Genomic DNA, 14,982 nt, shown 5'->3' on the forward strand with positions numbered 1-14,982 from the left:
AGAAAGAGAAATGGGACAAAAAAAATTAGCAGATTAGTCATTTATTGTATATTTCTAACAATATTTTGTGGGTTTGCTTTATGGTTATTGCAAATGGCTCACAGACAAACAAACGTCTAATTATCGAGGGCGGCACACAGCTTTATTAAGCCTTGGTTGAAAGTGTAACTTTATGACCACAAGTAGGCCAACCGATTTAGATAAGAGATTTCCTTCCTTACAGTAAACGGCTGTGTAGTTAACTTCCGATCGTCAACAGTGAGCCGACAAGATGACTAATTACTCGCTGGCTGATTTACAGGCGAATAGCGAGATGTGACGATCTACTTTACTGTATTTGTTCCCCCATCGGGGTTCGTGGGAGAACTGTGGGATGTAATGACGCTCACACTGAATACGTTCAATAGTAGCCTACTGGTCCCCTAAATTGCATTGTGCAGTGTGTGTACGTGTGGGCGGGTGTGTATGTGCCTGTCTGTTTAGGTCGGTGGGTGTGTGTTTGTTGTCGAGGAATAAAACTGCGGTGCATGCAGACTGGGAGCTCATTCAACAGTTAGAGGAAGAAGGAAATACCAGATGAAAACAAATCTTACCTAGTTGCTTCATGACCTGAAGGTAAGGAAACACACTATTATTCATTAACTGACAAACAGCTCTTAAACTTTTTTTTTCTTGAAACGTTTGTTTGTTCATTTGTATTAATCTGATTTCTATATTATAAATGGGAACGTGATCATACACTTGACTGGTACTGTATATTTATTTTTATTATATCACTATATATTTTTAATTAATTTAAATGGTTGAATTTTAATTGAGTATTGAGTATTATTTATTTGAGTTCATAAGTGTTGAACCTAGACTGAAGACTATATATAGTTATACTGTTTAATGTTCAGTGCAGGCTTCCAATATATAGTATTGTTTAGTGTTCATTACAGGCTTCCAATATATAGTATTGTTTAGTGTTCATTACAGGCTTCCAATATATATTGTTTAATGTTCATTGCAGGCTTCCAGTAAAAGATTTCACTCAGTGATAGACTGCTTTTAGTTTACTCTTATCAAGTGTTTAGTGAGAACAGCACAACTGAGCTTAATCATGAAGACAGCTCACCCATATTCAAAAGCCAATTTGTCTCCTCCATTTATGACTCCTGCCAATTTCCTCTTTATTTCTCAGGAAAACAACAGAGAAAATGTCTAATCATGTACTAACCACATAGTAGTTGGCTCAGCTTAGCCCTTTGAGATGTGCCTGATACGCTGATGTGTAAATATAATTTGACTTGTGGATAAAGCATAGTCCTTAACAGGACTCTTAAGAATGTTGTGTATATTTAAGCTTTAAGACTTTTAAAAAATGCTTACTTTTGTCCTACTGAATTGTTTCCAAAGAAGTGTGATGTGTTTACATAACCAGTTAAAAGTAGGTTTTTCAAATATGTTTGTGTTTGCATGGCATCAGAGTTTGCATGGCATCCTGCTTCTAGTCTTTTCTTCTAGTTTAAGTTTCTTCACAAATAGGGAAGTGAAAATGCTGCTTTTATTAAGGAGAGCCGAGTCATGCTTAGATTAGGAATATCATGAAGTATGATCCACTAACATGTGATGTTGTGTGTTTTAGGTCTTAAGGTTGTTTGAAGGCAGTGGTGTTTCACAATGATGATTCATATTCCCAATTGTATGGCTAAACGATTTCATCTGTAAAAATCCCTTTTGTTTCTCCCTTAGGTGTCAATGGACTGGGCCCTTGTCTTTGTTTTGCAAGTCACGTTTCTCCCATTTATCACATCTCACGGTATGCAGTTTAATGTGTGCAGCAGTGGAGATATCTATGAACAAATTGGAGCACAAACAGGACAAAAAAACTGCATTTTAACATTTTATCTTGACATTGTTTTGTATTATTTTCCTGCAGGTTTGTTCAAAGTTGAGGCTAAGCCAAACAAGTACACATCAGAGCTTGGAGGAGAAGTTGTGATGAAGTGCAGGTTTGACCCTGTACCCTCAGATCCTCTTACTGGCCTGAAGGTTTACTGGTACTGGACCATGGACAACTTTCCGGATCGGAAAGTGTATGTGATGGATAATGGGGAGAAGGATTTGTCACTCCCGGATGTGGACTTCCAGGGCAGAGTGAAGTTTTCTACTGAGGAGCTGCAGAATGGCTGGGCTGTGTTACAGGTCAGTACTGGCAGTGACACACACAATTGTCAGGGCAGATGATGTGTTAGTTCCTGTGAAATTACCTGTAAGAGATGTAATGAACTTGTTATGTTGTTATAACTTGCTGTAACATGTTATAACTATGTACAGCAATTAGGGGGTAAGATGACCTAGAAACTGTACTCCCTTCTTTAAAATGTCATATTTAAGCCTTGGTTATTATCTGTTTTGACAGTATGAGATACAAAGATTCCACTGCTGAGAAGCAACAGAAAAGAAAAGTGTTTGCTTAAAATAGAACAATATGTGGACCAAGAAAGTACTGAGATTTTAATCTAAGTGTGAAGTTAAGAGAGAGAAAAAAAAAGTTTCTGCTGATCATTCTTATTCTAATTTAGTCTGTACAGTGCAGGACAAGGGGGAAAAAGAGAGGGATTATGCCTCAAGTGACTTTACTTTGTTATTTTGTCATGTTACAGTTGTCCAGGCTCAAGATCAATGATTCAGGAACCTACCAGTGTCTGATCGACACAGCACTAGGGACTGATTATAAAAAGATGACTTTGTCTGTTACAGGTAAGCATCTCGTCCACAATATAAAAGTGTTACTTTTTAGGTTTTTAGCTGAACATTTCAGAGGCTTACTTCCTGGAATAGTCTTGCTAAATGGCTGCACGATTGGTCATTGCTGGGCAGACCATTACTCAGCCTGAAAATGAAACTAAGACTGGTATTACTCAATTTGGTAAAAATACTCTTAGCTTATCGGAACCTTCCTCAAGATCATCCCCTTATTCATAATATGAAAGATCTCTCGATCCTAATCATCTCCATGTCAAAGTAGTAGCTACTCTAAACACAAAGTATGTACAGTATTGTCTATTCTGACTCTAAATCTGATTCTCTTCTAGCACCATATAAAGCCGTGACTAAACACATTCAGGAGGTTGCAGAGCAGGATGAGTTGCTGCTGACATGCCAATCTGAAGGATATCCTGAGTCCACTGTTGTGTGGCAGGATGGACAAGGGCAAAATATCATTCCCAACACCACTTTTGTGTCAACACCAGACCAGCTTATTAAAGTCACCAGTCAGATACGCATCAGGTCATTGGAGAAAAACAACTACACCTGTCGCTTCACAAATGATGGCCACTCTGCAACATTTCATATTCCAGGTAAACACTATATTTTTCTTAAGGGTTCTCTTCAGGATGCAGAATATTTAATAGGCGAGACAAGCAGATATGGATTAGGGTTAGGGTTTATTTAATTTGTAGCAGCAACATTGCATGCATTGTGTTGCATATTTCATTGCATTTTCCTTTCTGCTACCCACATCTAAATGAAAGTAAACAGGTTTGAGTTTGCAGCTGCAGCTTAAAGGTTAGAGGAAGCCACGAGTGTTTGTTATCTAAAAGCAAGAATTCCTCGCTTACTGTCACATTCTGCAGTTTATTGCCAACCCACATGAAATGTAATTATTAAGAAAGAGGATATGCAGTACAAAGGAAAATATGACAGTTGTTTTCCATTTAGAAGTCTAAATTCTCCATTCAGTGAGGATGTGTGTGTAGGATGTGTTTTGAGCTTTGCAGTGCGTAGGAGTGCAGCCACGAGAGGTATCTTCATGTGTGGAAAAGTGTTGCCTGTTGTTGCAAAGTGTAGGCATGTAGGCAGTTTATATATGTGTAAAGGACTTTCCTAAAAAATATTTTCTAATTTGATCTTGCTTATAGGAAGTTACAGTTGTACACCTGAAACCAGACAGAATCTGATGATTTTTATTAAAAATGAAAGGAAAATGCATGGTACATACAACAACAGAAAGAAGAAAAGTAAAAGAAGATTAGCCAGCTAATCAAAAACTGATTACACAAGCATCATTTCAATAGCTGCACTTCTTTTTTTTTTTTTGTTCTTGACCAGAAGGGGAAGTTTGCACCACTTAGTCTTATTGGGATGTTTGGTTATTTCCAAAGTAGCCAAACATACTTAAAACATGGTTATATCAGTGCTGAATTACACGTGTGATACTGTTGATTTTGGGGCATATTTGAACATTAATCCTTCTATGTTTCCCCTCTTTTTACAGATGACATACCAAACCATCCTGTAAAAAATGATGCTCTCATCGTTGCATTGATCATAGGCTTGATTCTGCTCATTATTGTTGTCGTGCTCACTTACCATCGACGGAAAGGTAATTAATCCTTCAATTCTTGATTCAGGACATGTTGCTTGCAACAAATAGAATGCAGGTGTAGACTGAAAACATGATGTCAAAGTCACAATGCCATTAGTCCAAGGGTTAGGGTTAGGGTTAGGGTTGGGGTTGGGGTTGGGGTTAGGGTTAGGAGGTTGCAGAGCGGGATTAGTTGCTGCTAACATGCCAATCTGAAAACATGATGTCAAAGTCATAATGCCTTTAGTCCAATAAATCAACATCAAATAGAAATTGGTCTTTGGTAACGACAAATGTGACAATGCGCACCTGACGCAACACATAATAGTGCACATAGAGCTATGGTGAAACATTAAAGTGACAAATGGTGACAATACAAGTGACAGCAATACAACAACAATACAACAGACTGTACTTGCACTTGCATATGAAGCCATAATACACAACAATAGATTTTGGCCCTGCAGACAAGCACCTGACAAGTTGGCTGTGCTGTGCAGAATGGGTAAAGTCACTGCATGGCTGGATTTCACTTTAGGGTGTGCACTGAAATAATATTTGCCTGAAATAGAGGTGATAATCCAGTTGTTTGGAGAGAGGCCAAATTCAGCCTTTTGTTATTTAGTCCTTCCGCATTTCCCCATTGTAAGTATTCACATTGGTTTATTTTTAACATATAAACTGTTTGAGAAAGTGGGGATAAATACTGCAGTGACTTTGGATAGAGTATGATAGAATAGTACTTTTTGATTGACCAACCAAAACTGAAAATGTGTCTTCAGTTTCACCTTGAACAATTAATCATACCACTGAATGCATTAGTCAGCATTCCAAATTTATCCATAATGCATGACCAGAGCCAGCAATGCTTACTTTGTGTTTCTGACACGTAGGGAGAAGACTGTAAGTAAACAGCAATATGCCAACTCAACACAATACGTGCTGCTACACAGTTTAATGAATGTTGAGTCAAGTCAGTATGGTTCTGAAAAGAGGAAGTTGTGTGTTACACATAGCATACATTGTAGCTGAGGGAGTTTTAGCATCATGTGACTGAGAGCGCATGTTTGCATGTGAGCATGACTTAGCACTTTGAAAATGACATATGTTAAAACATCCATGTTTGGAAACACCCAGCTTGGTTTGTGTGACGGGGGAATTTGAGGGTTTTTGTAAATGCATGGGTGGTTTTTCAGTGTGGCACATGCTTCTTGTTTGTATAATCCCCCAAACAAGCATATCATCATATCAATAGTAGGATTATTACACGTTTCTGCCTATCTGTGAAAATCCTATGAATTCTTACTTCAGTTATGGGTTAGGAAACCTTTAGATTTATATATTGGTATCAAGAAAGAGTGAACCTTCATAGAGGCAAGTTCATCTGTAAAATAATGATTAAAAAACCCTAACCCTATATAAAAACAATGGATGTACTTACAAGGGCACATAAAACACATGATAAAGATTTACAAGATAATATAATTATGATATTGAATATAATAATGAAGAAAAATAATAAACTAATTAAACTAAACTAATTTGTGACCCAAAACAGTATTAACTGTATTACTCTCTCTGTCAAATGTGTGTAAAGTTTAGTTAATATAAAACATTTCCCAATACATGATTTAAAATCAAACACTATTCTGTCCCATTTTATTATTATATTATATATTTCAATTAGACACTATTTATATACAGTGCCAATCAAACCACATATAATGACTTCCATCCTTCTATCCATGTTGAAATTAATACAAACATACTGTACCAACACATTTAATTGATAGCAATGTTTCTTCAATAGGAGCCGGCACCCACAACACCAGGAACCTTCTGGTCAATGGTCGTGGCGGGTTTTTTCCTGCTCCTGTCTGTGAGTCTAAACAGAACTTGTGCTGTTTTATATTTTCTCCTTGATTCTACTTTGATGGTTAAGCACTTGGCAACATTATTTTAAAAATGGAGCCTCATAAACTAAACGCCTAAACAAAATTTCAGCAAGAAATCATTTTGCCATTTTGAGTTTAGTCAGATTATTGCTGATGCATTTCTGTTAGGTAAGACACCCACAATGTCATTTTTGTGGCCACACTTTGCCACAAAAAAGGGTGAGATAAATTATAATACATTTAGGGATATCCCAAAAGTCTGATGACAAGGTTTTTCTCCCACTATGATGATGATGACGCCTACAATCAATTCCCAGGCTCTTTCTCAACTAGTTGATTTTTGCTGTGAATATCATATTCGTTTGCATGTACATTTTCACAACATCAACTATGTAATGTGAAGCTATTTACTTATTTGACTGATTAATCACTTTCAAGCATGTACTGTTTCACTAGCAAGGCTAAAACTCTAATCACAGCATACAGTAACCTCTTGCAAGTTCCAAATCAATTAAGCACAAGACCTATGTTGTACAGAGTTCTATATTACAAAGTATGTTAAATATTACATTCAATGAATCTATCTGGACTTGCGACAATCCTGCAGAATCATTTACTTATTCTAAAATTGATTGATTCAGTATGTCTCTGTGTCTCCTGTGTGTTGGTTTTCTAACAATATTCTTCTTCTCCACCAGGCCTACAAATAGGGAAAGAAAATGATGAAGGTAAGTTACTTACATGTGCCAAAGATGGACTCTTAACATTTTGCCTGTTTTTATATTCAAACTCAGGCTAGTGCAAAACCACTCTTATTGTCCAACACCAACCTTAAGACACCACAAATTCAGTAAGATGTCTTCCTGTAAATGAATGAGGCTACTGAACTAAATTCATAACTACATGCACTTCAGAAAGATCACTCTGCACACTCTACTTTGCAGATAATTTTCCATACAAGATAGAGAAAGACAAAAGAAAACAGTATTTGATTCTGTTCATCAAATCATATAGAAATGATTACAATAAAGTTTCTTTTGTTGTAAACAGATTTAAGGGAAAATCTGAGGGCGTCTCTGAAAGCCCATTATGCTGACAACTCATTCAGTACGGAGATGGGATACCACTGGGATGACCCTCACAGACTACAAAACAAGTGAGTCAATTATGCAGGAGTTCATCATAATGTGAGAATCTGCTATGATCTCATTTTCGGTAGAAGTAACAGTTCAATTTCTTACATTTCAAACCATTGGAAACATTTTTAGCCTCCCACAGTCTCTTTCATACCTTGCCTGAAAGAAATAACACTTATTTCGGAAAAAGCGTACAGTATCACACCTCCTCTGTATAATCACTTATTGTGTTCCGAGTAAGGCTTTCAACAGCAGGCTCTTTCGGTTCTTCACTGAGAACAATTTACCCAGGTCTTTCTATTCAGAGCCTGCGGTTAAAAATAAGTTCTATCAAGAAAGGAAATGTGTTTGTTCTCAGCTAATTTTGTTGAGCACAATATCTTTGAGAACTTGGAGGTGCCCCTCAGGGGTCAGTACTAGGCCCAATACCATTTTAAATCTGTAGGGTCCCTTAAGGACAAATAAATATGAGATCCCATTGCTACCCAGATGATAACCAGATGTACAAAACCTAAACCTGAATCCAGCAAAGTTGACCTCATTCTGGGCTGCTTATGTCCTATTAGTTTCTCGATGTGATGGGTTATTATTAGGTTATATGCGTCAGTGGTATGTCAAACTTGGCCAAAATTCAACTCGATGTGAAAAAATTTGGGTGAATGTACTTCACCCCTACAGCAACTCGTTTTTATGAAATGTTGCTGTATTTACTGTTTTGCCTCTGAATTGAAACTTTGTGTGTGGACGTATCTAGTTGATATAAGTCTATATATTTCTATTTGTGCTGGCCTGTGTAATTTACAATCACAAACCTGCTTGTTTTCTTGTTTGTTTTTTTCGCAGTGAGGGCCAGCCAGTGACTCTTCAATCCTTAATCCCAGAAGCTGAAGAGATGCTTTTTATTGAGGGACCCCCAGGAAGTGGGAAGACGACCTTAGCCCACATCCTGATCTCCTCTTGGGTTAAGGGCCCCACAGATGCCCTCACTAACCTCCTTGATCTCAGCATGGTTCATCTTCTTCTATATGTGGACTGTAGCACTGCGAAGGGTGACTTGTTTCAAGAAATAATATCTCAACTGTCTCTCGGGGAAAAGGTATCAACGGAGGATGAGCTGAGGACTGTGTTAACCAGGTCCAACGTTCTGCTGTTGTTGGATGGATACAGAGAAGGGGACCAATTATTTGATGATTCCCTGAAGACGTTTATAAGTGAAAGAAAAGGATGCAGGGTGTTGATCATGGCCTGCCCTGGACACTGCCCCACACTCAGGGAAACTGTTGGGACACGAGAGCTGTTGAAGCTCCAAACACAAACTGTGAAGTACTGAGGTCACAAAAGTTTTCATCACATGTTCAGTATAGTTTTTACATTTGTATATTCTTTTGCAATTTGTTATATTGAAACTTTAAGTACTGTAGATTTTGTATTTTGTATAAGCCCAAATATGCTGCATAATATGTTGAAAGTGAAAAATTCAAAAAAGTATTTGTACTTAGTGTATTTATTGTTAATACAATAAATAATTCATCCTTGAAAACCCTGATTCTAATTTTGATTGAGGATTTTGTTTTTTAAAGAATATACGTTATTTATAACAACTACAGTAAGGATGGAGAAAGGCAACAGTGGAATTGTCCTTAACTTTGCTCATGATACTGTACTCATGAAACAATGGAGGCTGATTTCAGCTCTGAAACTCTGTGTCAAATAGGTCTGATAGTTCTAACGGTTTATAAATGATTGGAGTTGTTTCGGTTTCTGTTCTGCGTTGTGTTTCTCGATGCGCTCAAGAAAAAAGGTTATTATCAGGGTCAATTGCTGGACTGCGAGCAAAGTACCAGCAGCTTATGTGGCAAAAGAGGAAGTAACTTAGTGTTTCTGGCAAGAGGCCTTGTAGATTCCAGTAACACTTGAAATCCAACAGATGAAAAAAAAAAGTCTGTGTATGTTTAGCCCCCTCCAGGAATTGTTTCATCTTTTCATTGAGTCACCATCTCGGTCAAATTCAACAACTACCACATCAACCTTCAGAGAGAAACTTAAACTAGACGCATGACAGTGACTGCCTGTTATTATTTCCTTTCTCTCTTACTTCAAAATCTCCCTGTATGAGACTTAAATAATGTAACATGAGGCTGATCCGAAGAGAGAGAGAAGGGCCAGGCTCAAAAGGAATGCATCGATCCCTTTTTATGAGGGTCGTAAAATTGACAATTCACTCTACATGAAGGAGCTGGTTTGTTTTCTTTCAGCCATTTTTCCTGTCATGAGGTATAATCTTTGGGGGAAAAAGCTGAAGAAGAACCCTTTTACGACCCCAACGAACTTTTACCCAGGGGTCTGGTTCCTTTGCTTATATACTAAATCTAAACTTATCACTCACATGTGAAGTCACAGATAACATGTGTTACTTAAAAGAGAAACAACCTTTTGTTCTTCCAACCTCCAAATGAACCCTTAATTCTTCCCTCAATGCAACCTAATGACTTTAAAATGACATATTACCCATTTATTAATGAACAATGTGATCCCTGTAACATGATATTTCTGTTTTACATTTATTTGATGTCTATGTTATCCCGACAAATTTCATATCATTTTGGCAACTACAAACAGTGTTAGAATCCAACAGGAATCTAGAAGTTATGATTTGAGTAAAATTTGTTACCTCTGCTAACATAAGATCAGCATAATTGTATTTGGTAAGATCAGAAAGCCATCGTAATCATTTCTTAAATAACATGCATGTTTCAATTTTATTGTGGGATTGGAATCTAAGAATATATATAAATGTTATCCCAATTCATATCTGTCATGCCTGTATTAGGGTGAAGGATTATTTTTATTTCCCTCGTACTGATGAGACAGCAGTGATGAGAAATTAAAAATTAGATCTTAGCATCTCAATTAGGATCGAAGACAATCCTCTGACTGTCCCTCAAGGAGGTGGGATCTGCTCACACACCCCAAGAGTGGGCGTAACCGTCCTCCCCCAGAGGACAAAAGCGCCTGTTTTTGAAAATTTCTCTCTCTTGTTTTTTTGTCTTCTCTTGTTTCTTTTTCTTTACTCTAGTTTTCTTGTTTTAGCTCCTTGCTGCTCGCTTATAATCTCTTAGTACTTTTCTATTAGTTAATCTTTCTTTTGTAATCTTGCAGTTTAGAGCATTTTTCTTTTGTGCCTTTATCCTTGATTTTTATTATAAGTCAATCAGTCGTACTCCAGTTAACGTCGCTGCCTTTTTGATTATCCCAGCGTAGTTTATTTACCTTTTTGATCTTTTCCTAAAAGCCCACGTGCTTCAACCTTTGTCCGTTTCGGACTCAGACAGCAAACCTCATTTAACTCAGTTACTCCAAGGCTCATCACAAGCCTAACAGACTTTTTCTCTCAGTAATTCACGCTGAGGTCAAGAGACCAGACCCAGCCATAACTGAGGTGTTAAGAAAATAACTGAGTCAGCCACAGAACATCGTGTCTCCACCGCCTGAAGACCCGCTCCAGAAGAAGCAGCCTCAGAACCGGCACGCCCAAGAGCCAGCCTCACTGAGAACCGGACACCGACCCAGAAGGATCCCCGCTGACTAAGGCCATCGAGATTGATCTCCCGCTGGGCTTCGTGAACGCGACTCCATCGTGGTTGGTGAACCGCAAATCTGCTGCAAAAGTAGGGTACTCTTTTACACCTCATAACAGGCTGGTGATAAGTGGTAGCTGACCCCTCCAACTCAACTGCCTCATAATTTTAATATCGACAGAGTAGCTTTAAATAGCGTTTAAGATTTTAGACTGTTCAGTCATCACTGCTGCATCATGAGTTTGAGTCGCTATTAACCTTCGCTGAGCATAATTAACCTACCTCTTTGACGTTATATGCGTGCATATGTTTCATGACGCTATATCTATTGTTGCTTAATTCATGTGTTTAAATAAATAGCCTGTTAGTATCATAGACAAACTGTGTGCGTGTGCAAATTATTTCTGGTTAAATACACAAAAAGTTCCCTGACGCCTAGAATTCACGAGCCTAAAGATATTTGACTGATTCATCAAATTTGCCTTAATCAAATCTATTTAATTGAGTTATGGTTATTTAATTAATCCGAATTGAATAATCATAACTTCCGGATCTTACGTCCGGTGGTGCCCCTTTTAACGAGTGATTAATTATAATAATAATAACTATACAAATCCGCTACATTTCTGGTGCCCCGTGTGAGGCATCATAACTGAAGTGTATTTAACTCAGAAATTAAACAAATTCCTCGCAGTGTTGGTTTGACTATGCTATGTACTGACTGTGTTTGAGCATATCCACCTGAAATTCAAGCGTCTGACTGCAACGTTTAATTGTGTACTGAGTATGACTGATTGTGCTTCCAGTTAAATATCTACATAATTTTGCTGCAAGTAAATCCTCCGCCCGCAAGGGGCGATAGAGCGCTAGAGACTACACGCTAACTTCCCATAGAAATAGAGGAGTGTTGTTGTGTTTATGAAGTGCATGCTTACAGCGTTAAACATACGCTTATTGATTAAAGGCCTTAGGCAGAAGACAGTCACTGCGGATTCCGGTCATTGTCCCCCTGCCTTGAGTGTGGAAAGTCTGGCTGCGTTTACCCAGCAGATCTTGAGTCCACCTCAAAAATCTCCGTGTTAGCCGCTTAGACTAGCTACCTAAACCGCTAACGGCCAAACCACAGGCTAGGAGATCCCCCTCTGTTCCTCTCTGCCGGTTCCCAAAAGGAAGTTCCGTGAGTGCGAGAGAAGTAAAGTGTAAACCACTATTTGTTTACGTCCCGCCGCGGACGCGTGTTCATGCTATAAAGCTGAGTATTGATACTAGCCGGTGTGCTAGCCATGTTAAGTCCCCTGAGACTGAAATAAATAATTCTCTGTGTTTGATTGCGAGAGAAGTAAAGTGTTAATCACTATTGTTACGTCCCGCTGCGGACGTGTGTCTAAGCTATAAAGCTGATTATTGTCACGGGCTGCTGCGCTAGTGGTGTGGAGTCCGTTTGAATACTGAAATAAAATAATCCTCCTTGTCTCTTTCAAAACGGGATAACAGACCCGTGTTAGATTACGAGAGCTATAGGGTATTAAATCACTTTTATTTACGTCCCACCCGGACGTGTGTCTAAGCTATAAAGCTGATTATTGTTACTGGCTGCTGCGCTAGTTGTGTTAAGCCCTTTGAAGACGGAAATAAAATAATTATTCGTGTCGGTCTATAACCAAGATAATAGACCTGAGAGCAGTGAAGTGTTTAAATCACTCAGTGTACGTCCTGCTGAAGACGTGTGAAAGCTGAAGAGCTAGTTGTTGATTGTACTAGTTTGAGCTAGTTATATTGAGCTACTTGAGCCTGAAATAAATAATTGCTGTACCGCTGATTTCAAAGTAAGCAGCTGTTTTTGAACGGTGGAAAGTCCGCCTGAAAGGCCCAAAGCCGCGACTGATAATTGTTTTATATCAAAGTAAAGTCTTGACAGACGTTGTTATACGGTAATACTGTGCTACGGTTTCCACACTGTCGAGGGAAAAGAGTTGAGATAGTGCTTTGCAACTGTGCTTTAAGACGAGCGGAAAACCGTTCAAAACTGGAGGCTTTCTCTGCCTCGCCGCCTTTTGTTTGAGAGTTCATGCCAGGTCATTGAGAGGAGAGTGTTGCTGCCTGTGTCTGAGGGCGAAATAGCCATTTTTGTGCCAGCGCGAGCAAGTCCTTCAGTGGGCGTAGCCAAAAAGCGTCAGCCTTGACGTCACCGCCCTTCCCTTTCCTTTCCGCTTCCGTCGCTCCATATCCAGAGAAAAAAAAAAACTGCAGCGACATCTGGTGGTTGATTTGGTTAACTGAATTTGAATGTCCCTTTTATGCAAACCTTCATCCGTCATAAGAAGCTTATAAAATTGTAACCAATACATTCAAATCAAGTTAAAATTGACAGTAATTGATTGAGTAACATAATTTTCTTCTCTAAATTCTAATTACCTGAAACTTGTTTAAGATTAATACATAGTATAATCACTATTGTAAGACAATCTCATGTTCACAGTGTAATTCCCTTAGCTCAATAAAAGTAACTGCTGTTTAGTATCATTAGCTCCAAACTTAATTCTAAAAGATTTTTCCGCTGTTCACCTCAGATGTACTAACTGTTCCTGGTCACTTCTACATTTAATGGAAAACAAATTTGGTTTATAATTCGAAAAATTTTATCAATTAAAATAAAATAATTTTTTTTGATTAAAATTTTTATTTTTATTCAATTGAAGACAAATTGTGTTTATTACTCGAAAAGGAAATTAATTAAAATAATTTTTATTTTAATTTATTTGATTGAAAAAAAAAAAAAAAAAAAAAGATTTTTTTTTTTTTGTGTTTCTCTCATTGAATTTTTTTCCTCTCTCTCTTCCCTTATTCCTAAAGGTAACTAGACAGTAACTGTACACATAACAAACCAGACATACTTGTTTATTGGCATAACTTAATGGTACAACTATGTATCAGGAATAGAACTTGTTACCTACAGTTACTACTAAAACAAACAACAATAAAGTTAAGAGTTTAATTGTCAAAACTAAAAGAATACATCTTAACACAGTAAAGGTGATCAGCTAATAGGCCAATCCCCATAGAACTGTAAGGTTAACATCCCTTCAGCCTCTTGGTCTGTTTGTTGTTTTTTTTTTGTTTGTTCTGTGTTGCGTGTTATTGTAAACTCAGCAGAAAACGATAACCCTCACTAGCCTGATAATTAAACAGCAAAAGATAACACACAGGTCACAATTTTAATTTGTACATCCAAAGCAAGTTATTTTTGTACCTTAGAAATTACTCTAGTCCAATTGCCATCGATTAACTTGACAAAACTAATCCAGGACATCAATTGATCTAACCAAATCAACCTTATGTCTGAAGTTGAGGAGTTAACCGTGGACGCCACGTCCACCCCGGAAGGCTCCATCATGGCAGACCCTCTAAACACCCTAGAGAACTTGCTAATAGAACTCACCAACAATACGATGCCGGGCCAAGCTACTGACATCCTGGATGCCGCACCTCCTGCACTCGAGTCGATGTTAGACACCTTGATCCAGGAGAATTCGGCCAAATTGCCCAAGGACAAAGCGTTAGCTAAAGTGTTAGGGCACATAGCGCTCATAACGGTAGCCCAAGTCCGACACGCCCGCGAGCAGGCTGAACGAGCCAAAGGTGTGTTAGCTGCTCGCAACCAACAACTCCAACAGATAAGAAGTGAGAGAGGTACGATACAACACCTGCTGGAGAGTTCTAACCTATCCCTGGAACACGCCCATGCTCGCGAACAGACACTAGCCACTCAGGTGTCGGAGCTCATTGCCGCAAGGGAGGAATGGGCGAATGAGAAGGAGGAATGGAAGTCGAAGAACGCTAGGCTAGCGGACACGCTCTTCCTTAGCGACAAAGAGCTAAAGAAGGCCGAGGCACAGCTCGAAAAGGTAAGTAGAGACTACGATGAGTCCCGAGCCGCGCTTCGCCGAGCCACGAACGCAGTAGATACCCTACGCTCCCAAAACCAAGTCTACGAGCTGGACGCGAGGGATATAGAGGAA

The 14,982-nt window shown here is 38.5% G+C and overlaps 1 protein-coding gene across 1 annotated transcript; it reads left to right on the forward strand.

Annotated features, from left to right (window-relative positions):
- Positions 1-558: 558 nt before the first annotated feature.
- LOC128380411 (uncharacterized) lies at positions 559-8,724 on the forward strand. Its single transcript, XM_053340221.1, has 10 exons — positions 559-615; positions 1,735-1,801; positions 1,922-2,187; positions 2,649-2,745; positions 3,081-3,347; positions 4,265-4,372; positions 6,165-6,233; positions 6,948-6,977; positions 7,300-7,405; positions 8,229-8,724. Exons 2-10 carry the CDS (start codon positions 1,741-1,743, stop codon positions 8,713-8,715), a joined length of 1,491 nt encoding a protein of 496 aa, XP_053196196.1. The 5' UTR covers positions 559-615; positions 1,735-1,740; the 3' UTR covers positions 8,716-8,724.
- The last annotated feature ends 6,258 nt before the right edge of the window (positions 8,725-14,982 follow it).

Source organism: Scomber japonicus, chromosome 19 (assembly GCF_027409825.1).
Source record: "Scomber japonicus isolate fScoJap1 chromosome 19, fScoJap1.pri, whole genome shotgun sequence".
Classification (NCBI taxonomy): Eukaryota; Metazoa; Chordata; class Actinopteri; order Scombriformes; family Scombridae; genus Scomber; species Scomber japonicus.

Coding starts and splice junctions, on each gene's coding strand:
- LOC128380411 (XM_053340221.1), top strand. CDS start 1,741: ATGGACTGGGCCCTTGTCTTTGTTTTGCAAGTCACGTTTCTCCCATTT. Junction 2,746..3,080: donor GATGACTTTGTCTGTTACAG/GTAAGCATCTCG, acceptor ATTCTCTTCTAG/CACCATATAAAGCCGTGACT. Junction 6,978..7,299: donor AGGGAAAGAAAATGATGAAG/GTAAGTTACTTA, acceptor TGTTGTAAACAG/ATTTAAGGGAAAATCTGAGG.